Source organism: Petromyzon marinus, chromosome 35 (genome assembly GCF_048934315.1).
Source record: "Petromyzon marinus isolate PM22_M1 ecotype Great Lakes invasive population chromosome 35, UKy_Petmar_22M1.pri1.0, whole genome shotgun sequence".
Classification (NCBI taxonomy): Eukaryota; Metazoa; Chordata; class Hyperoartia; order Petromyzontiformes; family Petromyzontidae; genus Petromyzon; species Petromyzon marinus.
The window spans coordinates 1398190-1417762 of record NC_133701.1 but is presented as its reverse complement, the minus strand read 5'-3'; the positions used below and the strand labels follow the sequence as shown (position 1 = coordinate 1417762).

General features: G+C 46.7%; 1 protein-coding gene across 4 annotated transcripts in view; it reads right to left on the bottom strand.

Annotated features, from left to right (window-relative positions):
• The window catches only part of LOC116948809 (putative oxidoreductase ZK1290.5), a 123365-nt gene extending 103808 nt beyond the window's left edge, over positions 1-19557 (bottom strand). Inside the window, exon 1 of one of the 4 annotated variants that reach the window (XR_012945952.1) lies at positions 18984-19554. Coding sequence is in view for 3 of the 4 variants with exons in the window: in XM_032965923.2 (XP_032821814.1) it covers positions 18984-19053 (70 nt within the window). In the remaining variant the exon portion in view is untranslated. Of the gene's footprint in view, positions 1-18983 lie in introns of all 4 variants that reach the window. The other 3 variants (XM_032965923.2, XM_032965921.2, XM_032965922.2) reach the window with 3 other exon arrangements.
• Between the last annotated feature and the right edge of the window lie 16 nt (positions 19558-19573).

Sequence of the window (19573 nt, the reverse complement as noted above, 5' to 3'; positions counted from 1 at the left end):
ACATAACAATACTGCTGTCATTATATTATTGGGCTCCAAGATGTCCATGGACTGATTCTTGGCCATGATATGGGGATAACCGCTGGAATTGATTTCCAAGAGCACACCTTGCTAATAAAACTCATACCGATGTTCCACCGTACAAACAAGCCGCATTAAATCAAGTTCAACACTTAAAATTGTCGGACACTCAGCTTTGAGAATGAAAATGATCAGTTTGACCCTCAGTTACGAACATTACTTTGCGGCATGGTGATAGGAAAAGTGCTGCCCCTTCCCACTTTGAGGATCAGAGGTAATTTCTGCTGGATCTCCGAAGTAGTTCTGTGATATCCGCTTCCTTGGTTCATTCTCTAAGATGAAGGGTCGCACTGCTCCGTGAGATATCCGAATGGCTACCTTCGTCTTATTGCATGATGCTGATAGCGCAATCTGGATAAGGTTGGGCAAAGAACACAATGAATTGACGTATTAACTATTTACAAAAATATACAAGATTGTTCTAAACAGGCGTTTGAAAACAATGTGGAAGGAAACAAAATGTTAGTTCCATGAAAACTGAAACAATAAACTGCGAGGAATATAAAAAGGGTGCAGACAGAGAAACTTCCTGGAGTTTAGCAGATTCAAACAACAGTAATACAGCCTGCCAAAGGAAAATGCTGTTGTTATAATTTTCACATATGCACATTATTATACAAAGAAATCCAGTAAAAAAATTTTTTTAGGATATAGCTTTCAACAATTCTCGACAGGTTTAGCTCCATTTTTGTGGTGATGTTAAACTGTAAACACATTTTGCAGCTGTGTTTTTATGGTTTAAATTTGGGAGACTGAATGGTTAATTGAATTCCCGAGAGAGTGAATTGTTCCAACCCTATTTAGCAGCTCCACTCGTGGTCCTGAGACGGCGATTAAAATTCTACATTGCTGTGGAAGCGGCCAGGTATCGCCATATGATGATCACTGTGCAATCTTTGATCTCAGAAAATTAGATTTTTTTCAATTGCGGCCCTAGTTTTTTTTTATTATTATTATGTCACAACAAACATTGTGGGTGGGGAACGGTGGTGTAGTGGTTAGCGCATGGTGCAATAAGCGAGGTGACATGAGTTTGATTCGCAGCTACAGTTTACATCAATGGTAAGTGATATCTGAACCAATCCTGGGCCCACCCGTACTGACCCGCGTGGTGAAGTATGGTCAAACAACCCCAGTGATGGACCCAGGTGGCGGAACCCTCATCATCACAAGATAGTGACCAGGCATTGAGATTAATTTCCTTATTATTTAATACATTGTTATAACAATTCTTATTCATACGATTACAAAATATTCTGACGATAACGATTATTTCAGAACATCGTTTTTTTGGGTTAGATCGCGTGAATATATAAATGTGTCGTTAAACCCGCCACCACCCGACACAGCCAACTAGTAAGGGTTGTCACGTAAACAGAACGTGCCAATTCGTCACCAGTGCAGCACACCGGTGTGTTGGAGAGCCAAGCCACAACATTTAAAAACTGAGTACAACGTTTCGCCATGTAATTACAACTAGCTTCATCAGGTGACAGACAGATTCGTGGATAAATATTCCTGTTTCGTTCCTTAAATAGAGGGGTAGATGTGATGATTAATGATTGCATCTAAATTACCATGGGTATCCACTGCCGGTTGTGTTATTCATATGGTAATTATCAACGTCTATTATGCATGCACATTGAACTTGTACCTCCTGTCGTTTGCCTGCAATAAAATAGCCGTGCCTGTTATTGTCCTCGAACAGGTAATCCCCATTGACGTATGGTGGCCTGTATAGGGATGCATTTAAGCAATGTATTGCTTGATGATTCGCTTCCAAGCAGCACTAAGCCTGTAGCTATCCGAACGGTTAAAATAATTGAAATTTCTCTCAATTTCGATAGATTCTCTCATTAGTCTTGGCCAGTAGCAACTAACCAGTAGTAACTAGTTTTGATAGGTAACTAGTTTTGCTAGTTACTAATGGCGAAACGTCGTACTCAGATTGTAAATGTTGTGAATTTGCTCTCCAACACATCAGTGTGCTGTCGTAGTATCGAATAGTCACGTTCTGTTTACGTGACAAACCTTACTGATTCGCCATGTAGGGTCGTGGCGGGTTTAACGACACATTTCAATTTACGAGATCTAACCCAAAAAAAACCCTATATTATGGATGATATTGCTCGCGAAAGCCTGCGTGTTGAACTGAGGATTATTTCCACAGGTCTAGCCAAACAACCGAAAATTCCCCCCGCATCCTCCCCCCCCCCCCGCATCCTCCCCCCCCCCCCGCATCCCCCCCGCCCGCCCCGATGTTGAGAGACGACGCCAGCACAGTCGCACGGATCTGGCAGCGCTTGTTCAATGCCCGGCTGTCAAGAGGTGGGCGGCTTTATCGGCGAGCGAGCGAGCGAGCGCAGGCTGTGAGAATAGTTAAGAGGAAGACGGGGGATGAACGTGACCTCTCCTTATCTGGTCTGCCTGGGGAGTGCTTCCAGTTAGAAACACAACGGGCGGCGGGCTACTCTAGGGCGCAGCTGCTGCCACGGGATATGGATCACAGATCGACCGATTGTGCACGGCCCCTTATCTAGAAAGGGATGCGTGTGTTTTTGTGTGTACACGATGAACGTGTCAAAGCGTGTGTGTGTGTGTGTAGTTTGTGTAGTGTGTGTCGTGTGTGTCTAGGCGTGCAATGATGCACTCTTCCAGATACCGGACAGATTATCTCACAATACTCGGACAACATTTGAGAAAACACTCGGTTCCTTTTTGTCTCAATTGTATCGACTCTCGTTTGTATCAGTTATTCTGTATCGTTAATGCCGTTGTGCTCAAGGTGACATTTGAACAATTGCGCAATCGTCCATGGTCAATCCACTGCTGGATGAAGGCCTCGCCCCAAGCTGCCACTATCTCTCACGGTCACAGGACGAGCACAAGAGCTGATTTCATCACTCCTACTCCTCGCTAGATGCCCTCTCGGAAGCATTCCAATTCCCTCGCCGCTACCCCGTCATATTCTACACAAATCGTGCACAACATATTCTCACGTGTGCACAATTTGAGACAAATTCCAAGCAGTCAAATCCATTTCAATTTGTGACTCAATTCATCTTTACACACCTCATTTCTACACCATGCAGATATGAATTTATATAAACAAGACCTTTCTTCTCTCGACTGCCAATAGACGAGCAACATCCATAATAATAACAACAATAGTGTGCCATCCAATTTCCCCACCTTTCAAGTTTCAAGTACATTTGCTTAACCAGGCGAGAACTCGAGAGCACGATCGCCTCATTTGAATGTATGACCTGGGTCATCAAAATGACAAAGCGCACAACAAATACAAAATAAAGCACAGCAATAAAGGAAAACATAAATCAACTGTGTCATAACCCTCTGCCCTCCCACCTCCATTCATGTCTCTACCAAGCTATCCAAGTTGGACTATGTGAGGTGCACACAGAGACAAGAGGTCTGACTGAGCGCCACGGTCGGGACTCCTCTGCTGAGTAAGCCGAACGTGGTTGGGTGATGTCGGCTCGCTTATGTATGCGGCATTGGTTAGCAATGACGTGGAACGTTGTGGCAACAAGAACTGTGACAAAACGCGTCTCGACTGCAGATATCCTAGAAAGACACAAATAATCCCAAGAACGATCACGACGTTATGAAACATTACGAGTTGTACTTCTGGTTGCGCCGCACGTGATTTGGCACGATGCCGCGACGGACTGACACACTGTGTCTACGTGCAACCGCATTTCAAAATGCTGTACAAACACAGATTATGTTGTTTTTGTTGAGTTTCTGGTTTTTTTTTGTCGCGGCTGTTATTTGCACCCCCAGGTCGCCCTGGCACAACAGAGACTGCTGTGGCGGTGACCTCTGACCTTGATTAGCGCGTGGCGGGCCGGGTAACACCGCTATCACCGCCAACAACACACAGCCCTGCGTTGTTGTTCACAGGACAACACTTGGTTATTTATTTACTAATCGCCTGCCTGTGCAGCACAACCCTTAGCGCAAAGTGCCAAAAAAGCAGAGAACCAGTGGCCTTCTGTTTAAACGCACACCGCTAGCTAAGTGCCCTCCTGTAAATTGGCTAAAATTGCATCCCTGGCTGGGCCGGCCAGGGAGTGAACCTAATGATTTTAAGTGACCCTTTGAGCAACGGTTTTCCAAACAGGCTGTGGTTCACTGCTCCGCACAATCACGGTTTACTGCGCACAGGAACCCAGGAGTTACTGCTGTCACCAGGAAGCCTAATTACATCTTCGACGCTGAGGCGGTGGCAACAGCAGCCTATAAAACGTAACAGCGTACAAAATAAATTCCTCAAATGGAAGTGGCAAAAAAAGCTCCTTTGACAGACTTTCCTCGAGAAAGTTGTAGGCCCCCCCCCCCCACAAAAAAAAAGAAACCCGTTATTTCCACGTGGGTCCGGGTTTCACCTCCGCTGATGAGATTGAAAAAGGTTTAAAAGTTACGACGGTCAGATGCGCTAACCTCGTAGTGTCGTGACACACGACTGCCAAGTCGCTCCCGTGCATTTCAACACGCCGTTGCAGCGACGTCCTCGGAGAAGTGTGGTGGCGGACTTCACCGTGACGTTAAAGACCTCACGTCTCACCAGCAGGGAGTCGGCAACTCACGGACAGTGAAATCCCACGAGACGTCCCAACGCACGTCGCTTGGTTTCAACCCCGTGCTGGACGAGGGACTCCCCACTTCCGTGCGGTGCGTGGGGGTTGTTTGACCACGCTTCACCAAGCCAGCCGGCGCGGATTGGTGAAGGAGAGGAACATCGATGCAGGAGCGTAAAAGTACCGTAAACGATGAGATTGGGTGCATTCTAGGTGATTGGGCCATAACGCGCCGGGTCGTAATAGGGGCTCCCTAAACGGTACTTTCACAACCGCATAAGGAGGCTTAAAGGAGACCCTTGTACTACGTACGCATGCGAGCAAGGTTTTCTAAGCGTGTGTGCTCACGTTGTGCGCGCCAGTGGGTGTGTATGTTTACGCTTGTGCGTGTGCGAGAGAGCGTGCGTGTGCGGGAGCGGAGGGCGTATGCGCAAACCGGCACACGTCTGCGTTGTTCGTGCGTCAATGCCACAATGCGGCTCCGTGAGCAATGAACGGTTTGATTTAATCTGGCACAATGAAGCTTTTCAGGTTTTCCAGTCGGCAGGGGAGGGATATCTTGATTAAACCTTCAAAACATTCGGTGCTGTAAAACTCTTGTTTCACGAGCTTAAAAAATAGCTTCCATAAACCGTAACATCCAGTAGCTTGAGTCCAATTCCTGGCCAGGGCTAACATCAGTGGTAATATCAGAGTCGGCCATGTGCATGTCAGTCTACAACCCACACTGAAACTGTGCGGTCAAGTACGGTCAAATAACCGCTATGACCAAGAGGCATGGGTAGGCCACAATCCAGCAGTGGATTTACAAACAGCTGATAACTATTATGATGTATCATCAACCCACAATATTGCTCGTACCCGAGTATAATTTAAGTCCAGCGTGCTAACCATGGCACCACACCAGGATCCAGCTCGTTTTACGTCGAGTATTAAATTTGCAAATGCAATTTATTTTATAACAATTCAAATGCGGTGCTTTGTTTTTCCAGTATGATCCCAATTAGATTCGTCATCTCCGCTCACGATAGCTAATGGTGACATAATGTTCGTATTACCATACCAATATATTATACCAATACCAATATTCAGCTTTGGCACCAGCACAGAATGACCTCCACTTGCGAGTGATGCAAGGACAGGTCTTAGTACACACGTTTGCCATGCATTTTCCAGCAGACGGGATCATCATTAGGTATGCTCCACTGCTGGATTAAGGCGTCCCCGAGCCCTGCGATGTAACCATCCACGCTGCTCCTGCACACGAGGGGCCAATGTGACTGCTCCATCTCCGTGGTGGACGACCTCTTGGGCGAGTTCCCTCCCTTGGCCCGCCACTCCGTTATCTGTCTCAGCCACCGGCCATCATTTCTTCCCCGAGACGTGCCCTGCTAAAGAGACGTGTCCTGCACGAGACACGTGCCCTGCCGTGTCATCCTGCCCAGGCCCACACTTCCTAACGCTCAATACGACATCTCTCGCTGGCATCTCTTCTCTAATCTGCGTTCCTCTTTCTGTCTCTCGTTGTAATCCCAGGCCTGTACTTCTCCACGCACCCTTTTCAACGGCCGTTCCTTTTGTTGTCTCAGTGTCCATGTTTCACGTCACGGCAGGTAACACACGGTGATAATGAACGTTTTATTTGGAGACAATGCTATGTTGCATTTCAGCATCCTGTATATTTAGTAAAACATGACAAACAAATAACGAGACAGCAGGGAAATGGAGCTGGCTTGAGTGGTGAGGATGTTGAACACCAGGCCCCGAGTTCCACAATCTGATGTTCCCATTAGGTCTGATGTTTAAGATTCACATACCACTTTCATTCAATTGCCTTTATGGATCGAGATGGGCGGCCGTTAATCTGTGTATCTTGCGAGTGCTGTGTGCAGGGCTGGTTTGTGTGTGTGCGCCACGTCAAACTAGCAGAGGGGGAGGCTCGCAGAGCCAGGCCTGTCTAAAGAGCGGGAGAGGCTGCAGACAAACGACTATCAACAGAGACCATCATTTCCCCTGATCACAGTAACGGTACTGGGGTCACCCAGGGTTGGCGTGCGTCATGCCCACGTTTGTAAACAGAGATAAAATAATGATAAAGCAACCCCATTTTGTCATTTGTTAGGGTGCTATGTTTACTGTTGTTTAGTTTCTCCCAACGGGAGATAATTATTGGATGTGTGTGTGTATATCAGGGAGTGGTGGCATAGCGGTTATCGCACGGCACTACGAACCTGGTGGCCTGATCATGTGACCGATTTCAATGCGTGTCCGCTACATTTCAGCCTGCTGGGTGGTCACCTGATTCAGAACGTCTGCCCTCCAGAGTCGAGTTGCCACCCGCACATAACTTGGGGGAGCAGTGGCATAGTGGTTAACGCACGGCACTACGGACCTGGTGATCTGATTCTCAGTTGCGGCTAACATCGATGGCAATAATTAGAATCGGTTCTGAGCCTCCCCCCCACCCTGCCTAGGATGACTTAACCCGATTAATGTGGTGTGTAACATCAGCAATGGAGCACAGAGGTGGCCGGGCATGGTGCTGGCCACACCGCTCGCTAACAGCACGAACGGGGCATATTTATCTTTGTAGAAATATTGTGCACCTCCATCTACGCCACAATAGGAATGTCAATAACAGTATCTTGGTCTAAAGTTAAAGTCGTAACCTTTTACTCAAGTCTGCATATTTACTTTGGTAATGAAAGAAAATGTTGATGTGCCAGACACTCAGATATGACACTTGTCATCAATTCTAGATTTGAAGCTTTAGCTACTGCAAGGATCCATACTCTTTGGTTCTATTCGGTAAAGTCACGTAGGTAAAAAATAAAATAACAAAAATCACGACGTTTCGGCCACAACACAAGTGGCCGTCATCAGGTGAAGGGACCGTGCTGTCATGAGGACAGCGTTGGAGTGAAAACAGCCAAGCCCAGGTCGCGTACTTTAAGCTGTGTGGGAGGAAGCAAAACGCTTTGACAAAGGAATTAGCATAAACATGAGCATGATGTACGTAGGAGGTGCATGGGCCATGATGGACCAGGAGCGGGTAGGGACCATGACGGACCAGCAGCGGGGGGGGAGGGGGAGTAGAGTGAGTGAGTGGAGTGAGTGAGTGGAGTGAGTGAGTGGAGTGAGTGGAGTGAGTGAGTGGAGTGAGTGAGTGGAGTGAGTGAGTGAGTGGAGTGAGTGAGTGGAGAGAAATAAGCAGCTGTTAAAGTTTGGGATACCACTACTTGAAAAAAATATTTACTGTACCATTGAAAATTAGTTTAATGTTTGGTTTGATTCAGAACATCTTTCCAATGATTGCTTAATTTGAAACCATCCTCTCGGTTGAAATTGTGTCTGTGTTTGTAAATCTGAATTGCCTCGTGGACAAATCTCTGATAAAAACCCGTGGGTTTGCAGAGAACCTTGGTATCGGAGAAAACTATATCGTGATCACCCACAGCGTTGTAACAGTGGTCAGCTACGGCAGAATAATTCGTTCTGCCGTGTTTCAAATCTGATTTCTGCTCGCGAATTCGGTCAGAGACATGTCGCTTCGTCTCCCCGATATAGCAATCACCACAAGTGCAGCTCAATTTGTAAACCCCTGGGTACTGTAAGTCAGGAACGACATCCTTCACGGATGGGATCAGGTCACGGATTTTGTGTACTGTATTGAACCGGACCAGGATCTTGTGTTTGTTTAGAATTTTGGAGATCTTTTTAGTAACGCCTGCTATATATGGTAGTGTGATGGTTTTGACCGGAGTATCAAGTGGTTGTTTCTTTATGGAGGGAGAAACAGCTTGGCGGATGGTACGGTCAGAATAACCGTTTCTCTTGAGGGCCAGGTGTACATGTTTTAATTCACTGGTCAGGTGGTGTTGGTCCGAAATGCAATGTGCCCTGTGGTATAACGTTTTGATGAGAGAATTATTTTGAGCTGGGTGGTGGTGGAAATCAGGTTTCAAGTCAGAATCTGTGTGGGTGGGTTTCCTGTAGACAGAATGCCCCAGTGAGCCATCAGGTCTCCTCTCAAACAGAACATCTAAGAATGGTAGCTTGCTATCTTTCTCCACTTCCATGGTGAATTTGATGGCGGGATGTCTAGAATTGATGTGGTGTAGGAAAAGGTTCAAAGCTGGGAGGCCATGTGGCCAAATGACGAAAGTGTCATCCACATATCTCTTCCACAGGGAATGTCTGAGGGTGGAAGTCTGGATGGCGTCTGATTCAAATTTCTCCATGAAAACATTGGCTATCACTGGTGATAAGGGAGAACCCATGGGGGTACCCTCATTTTGTTTGTAGAAGGTGCCATTCCAAGTAAAGTAGGTATTGGTGAGGCAGTGTCTAATCAGCGCAGGTGTATCAGGGTCTAGTCCATGTTGTACTAATTTTCAATGGTACAGTAAAAATGTTTTCAAGCAGTGGTATCCCAAACTTTCACAGCTGCTTATTTCTCTCCACTCACTCACTCCACTCACTCACTCCACTCACTCACTCCACTCACTCACTCACTCCACTCACTCACTCCACTCACTCACTCCACTCACTCACTCCACTCACTCCACTCACTCACTCCACTCACTCCACTCACTCACTCACTCCACCCACTCACTCCACTCACTTACTCCACTCACTCCACTCACTCACTCCACTCACTCACTCATTCCTTTGTCAAAGCGTTTTGCTTCCTCCCACACAGCTTAAAGGACGCGACCTGGGCTTGGCTGTTTTCACTCCAACGCTGTCCTCATCACAGCACGGTCCCTTCACCTGATGACGGCCACTTGTGTTGTGGCCGAAACGTCGTGATTTTTGTTATTTTATTAATACCTACGTGACTTTACCGAATAGAACCAATGAGCATAGTTGTCATCAACATTAAAGAGATTGATGCATAACTGTGAGTTATTTAATTAGCGATTACCTTATACTGTGCTTCATAAGTGTGTCAAATTGGGATTTTTAGGATTCATTTAAAGTGGCCAAGTAGGCCTCGGCAAGGTAAGGTAAAAGGTAAAAACAACGAGCCTACTTTTACCCTACCTTTGACCCTTACCCCATACAAATTACCCGATCACAGGGTAATTACTGGGGTACTACACATGATAAAGGTTTATAACAGGTAAATGCTAGGTAGAGTGCTTTATTCATATAGAATACTCTCAATGATTCCAATTTAAAATAGAGGCCACGGACTGCGCCACGGAGCTTTTAGCGAGCGGTAAACAAGGTATTCACTGGGTAATGCTTTGCGCTACCTTTACCCTACCCTTTACCTTACCCCTTGGCATGTCGACATTTTTACCCTTTACCCTTTTAACCGGTAAAAAGGGTCAATTACCTTACCTTGCCGAGGCCTAGGCCAAGACTCTCAAAGACAAATAAAATCATGAACGATTTATACGTTTTCGTGACAGCATTTAAGATATAACTTTCGAAAATAAGTGAATTGCTAGATGCAATGTCATTGTGTATCCAGAAAAGCCTCACAGAGCCCCAAGACCTTTTAAGGAGCATGCTGCTCTTCCATACTTTGGCCAATTCCATTTTGCATCTGGGAGGAAAGCGGAGTTCCTCTACTTGAGAGGTCCCCACATACAAAGCTCACAAACCCATTTCCTGTACGCACGCGCGTGTGCGTGTGTGTGTCGATGTGCAAGCTGCCCATGTGACAGCAGTGACATAATCTACATTAACAATCGTGATTTCATTGGAAGCAGGATGTCCAGTTATAGGGCAATAACATTGGACGGCTGACCTCACCCTTTCGCTCGAGTGACGTCGCCGCACTGACGTATTTACAGGGCACTGTTCCAGCAAGATGTTATGATTATGCAACGATAATGCTGTTAACTCTGCTTCATAAATAATTGGCATTTTACAGATTGAGCACAATATAATGGGCGATCTAACCATCAACATGCCATGTGGCCTGATCATGTGACCCATTTCAATGCGTGTCTGCTACATTTCAGCCTACTAGGTGGTCACCAGATTCGGAATTACTGTGCTCCAGTCGAGTTGCCACCCGTACAGAACTCGTATCGACAGTACACATGAAGGGGAACGGTGAAACAAGGGTGAGCTCGCTGCGCTATTAACCTTGTGGCCACGGTTCACACCAGTGGCGAGTTAAATCAGAACCAGTGCTGCCCTCCCTCCTTTACTAACCCACACTGACCAGCGTGGTGAAGTACGGCGTTCGGATTAGAATTTAATATCTGTTAATCAGTACTCTTCTGACTCTTCAAATTACTTGCGTGCTTCTATATACAGTTGTCTCAAACACCTATTTTGGGAGGATGTGACTTTGATCTTTGTCCATATTTTCTTTAAAATTCAAAGGTGACAGCTGTAACCAAGACATAAGTGTCACTTTCCCCCCTCAGGCACAAGTAGGCGGCTAACTTTTTTTTTGCCAGGCCACCAACCTCGGCACGTGTTGTTGTTGTGAATGTGGAAGCCACAACGGTGCGCGATTGTGGATGATTCACCTCTATTGAAAGCGTAATCTGTTCTTAGAGACGTAACCCTCTTACAGAAAGGCCCTCTCTCTCACACGTGCTTTATTCCGATGTGAAAACCCCAGGGACTGTTGCTTTGATTCACGCGATACGCATATCGGATTCACAATGTCTGCGTTGCATGCCCGTCCAGTAACCGGTGCAGTGATGGAATATTTTCACTTATTGACACCCCATGTGAACTGGGGTTGAGCGGCAGTGCAGTGAATGTGGCACTGCGCTTCAAGCCAGCCACGGCTAACATCAGTGGCGGGTGATATCCGAACTTGCCCTGACCGGCATGGCAAAGTATGTTCAAGCAACCCCTATAACTGACACGACGTGGGAAGTCCTTCATCCAGCGGAGAACTGGCAAAGAGTTGTAAAGTCTTTATTTTTATACGATGTGGACTTACATAGCATCCAAATATGACCGCATCCAAAGAAGCTGCGCGAGCATCAAGAGAGAGGTGTTATCGCGGCATCGTGTATATTATAGTCCCGCGTCACAGAGCGGGAAAACATACAGCCGTGCATGAACATCCCACTCCTCCTCTTAACCCTGGAAGAGACTGAAACCCCCTGGCAGCCTCCCGTTTGCGAAAGAAAAAAAGCGCGACACATCGATTGGCGTCGCACCGCGGCCGTGGCCCCGCGTGTAATGAACGCGGCAGGCACTCTCGCGCCTCCTCTGCCGCTGCGCGTTACTGGATGGGAAAGAATCGTGAAAGGAATTCCCCGGAGGGCTCCCCGCTGCCCAGCCCGGCCGCCCTCGGTCGACCTCGGACACAGCGCCTTCTGGAATAGACGCCTGGAATTTTAAACCGTCTTCCAGAAGTTTGTCTGGACTCATTCAGGCTGAGAGACAGACAGGCAGATTAGGTGATGGGTGGGTAGATAGGTAGTAGACAGACGGCCTGCAGTGCCACCCGCTCATGACATGGCAGCGTGAAAACATTCCTATTCAGGAATCCTACGCGGGCTGATAAGACGCATGCATAGATAGAACGATACCGACAGCCCATTCATCACTGATAGCACGAGAGAAGTAAACCGGCACACACCAGGCAATTAAGGAAGCCGTCATTCTGTATGCGTGAGCACACAAACAGACACAGAATAGGCAAAGACAAAGCTCCCCCCCCCTATAGCCTGGGCTCTTGGGGCAAGTGCTGTTAGCGAGCACCTATGAAGGCGAACACGACACACGAGGGGGTGGGTGGCCAGCGCAAAGTGCAATCGCCTTTGTCTCCACGGTGGCGATGTTTACACATCACACGAGGTACTCGTTTGATGCTGAGTCGACCTAGGGGAGGCCCAGGGCTGGTTCAGATCATCGTCAATCAGTGTTGGTCGTGAGCAGGAATCGAACTGGAGTCGCCGGGTTTGTGGCACAGTGTAGCGCAACCCACTGCACCACTGCTCACCGCGCTCCTGACACACAGACTCGCAGCTACACGTGCTGATCGCATAGCTTTCCAAGTTCACAGGATTGTTTTTTGAATTCTTGAAACGCTTTTTGCTAAATATTTTGCTGCTGATCTTGCCAAAAAAAAAACTCGAGCGTACAGATCTGGGAAGCGATATTGGTAATGTGTGGAGTTACATCTTGTAGCGATCGGTTTGGGAGTTCTGCAATCTTCAGGAAAACATGTTAAGTGATCTCAGAAGATTGAACACACTATTATTCAGGCAAAGTGATTAGAAGCCTGCTGGCTCCCTAAGATAGTCTTTCACATTAAATGTAGCCCGACTCATTTGCAACGGGTACATTCAAGATGTTTAGCCAGAGTGAAAGAGTGAGCAAAATACCCTTTAGATGGGCTCTCACGAGCTCCCTCTCGCACAGGCCCTTAGGCCAGCAGTCGAGCGAGCAAGCAATTGCAGAAGCTGCTCCTTCATAATATATACGTGTGAATGTATTGCTTGGCAGATGAGCGCAGAGTGAAGAAGTCGGTGTATAAGAGACCCCGAAAGGAGTTGGAGCGAAGGACAATGCCACATCCAGACAATCTGTGTCGCTCCACTCTCACACAGGTTTTAGAATAGGCATGCACGCGCCGTCCTCACGCTGACAGCACGACTCAACGATCACAGCAAGTAGAGAAAGCCACTCAAAAACATCAATTACAATGTACAACTCGATTACAGTGCCTGGGCGGTGCATGCACGTACCGTACATGCATTTAGGAGGCGTATGAGAATTCATATCCTCCAATTCTGATCATGATTCAATTTGCAAATTAAATATTTTATGGACTCGTTTGTCCCGTCTTGTTAAGCACCATTTTCCAAACAATAATAAATTTGCATATACGTTGCATATAATTAGAAAACAACCAATCATATTCTTACACGCATGATGTGATGCGTTACATGCCCCGTCAGGCACGCAAGCATTTAAAATTAATTAGTACTCATTCATTAAAAAACGTACAAATTTGTAAAAAAAATCTAATTAAGTGGCGTGGGAGGTGGCTTGTGCTCCGAGCCGCGTGGGAAGAGGCAACAGTGGCCCAGGGCACGGGCAGCACTTCACACGCTGGCAAGGTGCGGCAGGCACATCCGAGCAGGGGTCAGCAGGGTCACCGCCGTGACCTTGCCAGGCTGTGAAACGCAAGGCCACCTCGCAGACCGCGGGGCCAGACAGCGATCTCATTACCGCGGCGCAATCAGAATAAATTGCTAGCACCTGCCTCTCCTGCGTTGTAATTTTTTCGCTTGGCAATCATTGCAACTGGCGGGGAAAATTGGGGTGAAGTTCTGTTCTATCTCTGCAAAAGCATTGGCAGACAGCAGAGCGACAAGGCTTATCAGCGAACAGCATGCCCGAGCTAAGACATCGGAGGGATTTCATCCGGAACACGGAACGCAGGGGTTTGCACAGCAGTGCAACAACACTGCGCAGCACTAACGTGTCTCTCCTGATGCTGTACACACGACAGGATTCGACATCTGCAGGAAGTGGCAAAGGAACACAATTCAACGATACAAAGCGGATTCGTTAAGCGTCCAACTGCAACCGCATCTCAAGGCACTGTGCAAACCGTGGAACATGCCCATGGAGATCATTTCCGAAGAGATACTATTCTTAGAGGGGTGAGAGTGAGTCGGGGAGTAGAATGCTACAGGACTTGGAAGTAGGTGGCCGTATGGTTATAGTAGGAATGAAGACACGTCATACCGAGAGACAAAGTCTTAGGTACAGGAGAAGAGGAAAGTTTGGAGCTTGCAGAAAAAAAAGTTTCCAGTGCAGAGAGCCCGGACAGAAGATCTTTTAGACCCACGGTGAAAAGTGTCAAACAAAGTTACGCTCATTTTATTGACCCCAGGATCATAATTGGCTCTGTGGACCTCCAACAGGGTTGTGAACTTGCAACCTTCCAGATGTGAGCAGCACACTCAGTCACAACAGCAACACCCGGACAAATCATTCAAAGCCACAAGGCCGAGAAGAATATTAGCACTGCCCCAGCCGTCAACGTGTTCCACATTAAACGTGAAGATATAAGAATAGGGTTTCCCCTTTTTTTCTGGCAACAAAACAAATATGTTAAAACACCAAACTGAAACCTTTTGCAAGGAATCATGTCTGCATTAACCACAGATACTTGTGGTGAAAATACAAAAAAAACATCCTCTGGCAGTATATGCATTGTCTTTGAAACTGATTGGTCCACACCAGAGACAGCTTTTATTTTCAAAGACAATGCATATAATGTCAAAAATGTTTTTTGTTTTTATTTCCAAAACAAGTATATGTGGTTAATGCAGGCATGATTCCTTACAAAAGGTTTCAGTTTGGTGTTTTAACATCTTAACACAACTGTTTTGTTGCCAGAAAAAAGGGGAAAACCTATGATTATATTTTTACACTGGCAAAGGAGGTCCCATGATGGTATGTTCACTGCAAGACTCGAAAGTGCATTGGTTTATTAAACCCAAGCACCCACCCTGCAACCTTCCATACTGGATGTCGTATTATTCACTTCTCTTGTGAATGTCTACGTTTCCACAGCTGGAGAGTCTGGGCCCGTATGTGATTTGGCCAAAGGAAACAGGAGCACACCCTGGGAATTCAGTGTGGGAACAACTGGCACAGCTAAATATAGGGTCGTGACATATTTCCCCCCTCTCGTTCTCTCTATATTGGGAAGCCATATGTGTTAGTGGGCATCACATTCACCACCGAGCCAGTTCATACAGCTAATGGTTCAATAATAACTGGGCCCAGATTAATTTGTTTACAGGGTTTGTCATCGCAAAGAGATATATACGAATACCAACATGTTATTGAAAAGCTATCAAAAAAATCCGAGACGTAAATAGCGATAGCCGACCACTACGTTCCAACAGTGTCACAACACAAATGCTACCTTCTCACACACCCAGTTGCACGTGATTTTGAACTGCTCCTACACAATGACCATGACCAAAGCCTCCCTTACAGTTGCTTTTCTTAAATGAGCATTATCACTGAAAGAAACTGAGATTAACAAAGCAATAAAACGCAACCGTGCATCAGGTATATATTTAGATGATGCCCAGAAATAACCTTTAAATGCGATTCTGCGCCAAAAATGTGTGACCGATGATGCAATCACGTATCTTCGAGCCGATCGGCTCTGTTGGTGATCCTGTGTGCCAGCGGTTACAATTTGACATCACTACGGCAAGTCCCAGTCTCTGTGCCGGAAGTTTATTGGCGACTTCTTGACAGGTGATATTCATCATTTGGTCCTCATTTTGCCGACTCTGGAGAGATGATGGACGGAGTTGACCCTAACACCGATGACCTATGGTTGGCAAGACTATTGCTCTACCAAGTACCCACTGATACAAAAAAAGCCGTGCTCAAGTGGATCCAACGAATCTAAGTGATTATGCACGTCGTATCTCTTTCAACGGAGAGTTAAAAACCATATGCGCCAAGCGTCACGTATCAAAGGATAGAAGAGCTGCCTAAAGCATTACACGTTTGTCTTTGCGAGTCACGGGTCACTGCCTACACAATTTCGGCTGTCTGGGCTCACAGTTATAAGACTGCCATCGTTCACTCATCCGCTCATTGATGTTCAGGGATTTAAATGAGGCAGATCCATTGAGCGACATGAAACCTGTTTGACCATGACCATAATTTGTCTTGGAAATAAGTTGCAGCATTGAATGAAAAATATGCACTGGCCATGTTCGGGCCACTTCGCAGCCTGAGCTTACAAACACTTGGGAATACAAAACACTACCTAGGCTCAACCCGAATCAGCTTCAGGGTGATTTGGTTATATGTATTTGCATATTTGGGAAGGGGAATTAGGTCCCAGGAGAGGGCCCATTGCAAGTCTATTTATAACTCGGCCCAGCCAGGGACTGAGAGACCTAGGAGTGTTCGTGGGAATGAAGGAATAGCAACACACGATCGATAGCTCTCAGCGCTGCCAGGTCCGCCCAGAACATACGCATGGCGCGTTCTCTCTGCGACACACGAGAGAACAGCCCAACATCCCTCGGAGATCGCAGCACACTTGTCCTTCCCTGCCAAGGAGAGCACCAAGAATAGCAACTCGAGCCAAAAACACGCTGGAGAGGAATATGAATATAAAACCACGCTCGCCTTGTCGTTGCTCTGCATCTGGTTGCAGTCAAGTGCTGCTGCTATCGCTTCATTTATCACACAGCGATTCTGAGAATTATTGAAATCGAAATAATTAAGTTTACTGGCAGCAACAAACGGAATTCCTCTCCATTGAACAATAAATGTACTTGAGTGCAGTTTGAATTTCAAAACGTTTATTCCACCGCACAGACAATGAACACGATTAAACTAGAACAAGTATGAGCTGTTGATTCAGCTGGCTTTCATCAGGCTTGCATAGAGGCCATGTGTTGGGTGAGGGGCAATGAGATATCTGGCTAACTGCAGAATACTCGCCACCCAAAGGGCTTGTGTTCAATCTCAGCTGAAACTGCCCACTTAGGTCTCTTCTAGGTTGACTCAGCTGTGAATGAAATAATCCCTCCGACATCACAAGCCTCCCCCAACAGCCTGTAACACAAGTCATGCATTGTGATAAACCCATCCAAGCACTATCCAGGCATAACACCCTGGGCTTAGCCCTTAAGAGCCCTGCTTAGCTTCCAGGATCGGGGCACATTCTGGGTGATTTGTTCATATCATGCAACAGTCGAGCAAAATCCATTGTTGGACTGTATTTGTAGGCTCCCGCATCCTTTCACCTGGGGTGCGATCAATTGGCAAAGTGCTTTGCCGTGGGACGACTCCCAAGTGCCTTGCAACAGCGGTCTGACGTGTATGTTGAACTTCATCATCCTTACTCCAAAGATTAGCAATCTTTGGAAGAACGTAATCAAACAGGCTATGCGTTGTGTGTTGACCGACTCTCTGTGTTGCACTGCATTACATTTCCAAATGTTGATAAGTTTGTTTGATTAAGTGTGTTTTCTCGCTCTCTGTGTGTCCTCGTGTTGTAGTATTTTCTGCAGTCACGAAAGCTCCAAATCTCTCATTTACATGCGAATTTCTCTACCCCCCCTCTCTCTCTGCCCCCCTCTCTCTCTATTTAAGGCCTCGACACAGAGGCGTTGTTTCTCTGTGTACCTATGTGTGTGTCTCTCTCTCTCTGTGTCTCTGTGTGTGTCTCTCTCTGCTTATGTGTCTGTCTGTGTGTCTCGGTGTCTGTGTTTCGTCTCTCTCTCAAATTTAGTAATCTTTGGAAGAACGTAATCAACCAGGTAGGGTGTTGACTGTTATGTTGGCCGACTCTCTGTGCTGTATTGCATTATATTTCTAAGTTTACTAGGTTTGTTTTCTCTTTCATTCGTACTTGATGATGATTGCTTGTGTTGCAATCGAAACGTCGTATGCTATTATTTAATTTATTTTTCTTTCAACATGACTTTACCGAAAGAACCAAAAAGTAAATAGACTTGTTATAACAACACTAATTTAGATTAATTTTCATTATTAACTACTTAATTATTTACATTTACTAAGGCCACCTTTTATTTATTCCATGAAGGAGCATTTTGCTTCTCCATGGGAGAATGGAGAAGCATACATTTTGAACATTGTTTTAATGATTGTTATTAAACATTATTCTAATGTTTCTACCAGGGCTTTTCATCCTGTGAAATGAATATGCGATTGTTATAATTGTACTCTCCATTTTGCTTCGTTCTACTACAAAGTTTCAAGTATTTTTTTATAGTTATAATTACTTTTAATATTTTATAATTATAAGATAATTTCAATATAATATTCTGAACATCTGCAGTTTTAGTTAGACGTTGAATATTTTCAAGTGAATTTTATGCTAAATTTCAGCTTTCCAACGCCTTTTTAATGTTTTCTCCTACAACATCAGAGTGCAGCGCCACATTAAATACGCACTACACTGACAATAGTTTAAAGCGATTTGAAGCATGTTTTTTTTTCCAAAATGGAAATATGGTTTTGGGGGGAGGGGGCAGAGCTTTGTGACGTCATATTTGAGGGGGGTCTGACTCTTTGTGACGCCGTGTGACGAGGGGGGTGGAGGGGTCAAAAATCGGCCAAAATCGCGTGACATCATTTATGGACGGCCCCTTAATATTATTAATCCTTGATCGTTTCTGCGTGGATTACATATCGGCCGTTCTATAGGATTCGTGGTGGGGGGTATAGAAAGTCCACGTGCGTACAGGGTGGTGGTGGTTGGGGGGTTAAGTCTTGACAGACGTGTGCGTGCCTCCTCAGTCGATGGGCCCTCAGCAGTGTGGCCGCGGCAGTGGGACTCACCTAAGCCCAGCATGGGGACTGTCTGCCCGTTGGAGAGCTCCACCGAGGGCAGCGCGCTGCCCGCGTCCATCGGGGAGCTGCTTGCCGCAGGGCAGCCGCGAGGCAACGCGGCGGTCCTCGCCCAGCCGAGGACCTCGTCGTGGGCGACTAGAGCTGCTGCGCTCGCGTCGCTGCGGACCCCTCTGTTGTTGTTGTTGCTGCTGTTGTTGTTGTTATCGAGTTTGTTTATAAGTCGCCTCGAGTGGGTGCCTCTCTCGTGCAGCGCTCGGACGATCGAGACGGCTCCTGCACGCGGCGGCGGCAGCGGCGGCGGCGCTTTTGAAGTGAACGTGGAGCGACGGATCGCTTCGTTGGCCGTGAGCGATCACGGCCGCGTGGTAGTGAGGGGGGGCGCGGGGGGGCCAGGGGGGGCAGGGGGGGCCGGTGGGGGGGGGGGGCTTCACTTCAACAGCTGACCGGGCCGGCCCTCGTGTGGAGGAGAGGGAAAAAAAAATACCAACCGCTTTACGGCCGAACCGCGGTAAAGTGTCGCAAAACGGATCAACCTCCCCCAATGGTCGAGCCCGCCCGGGTGCCGTAAAGCGGATTCC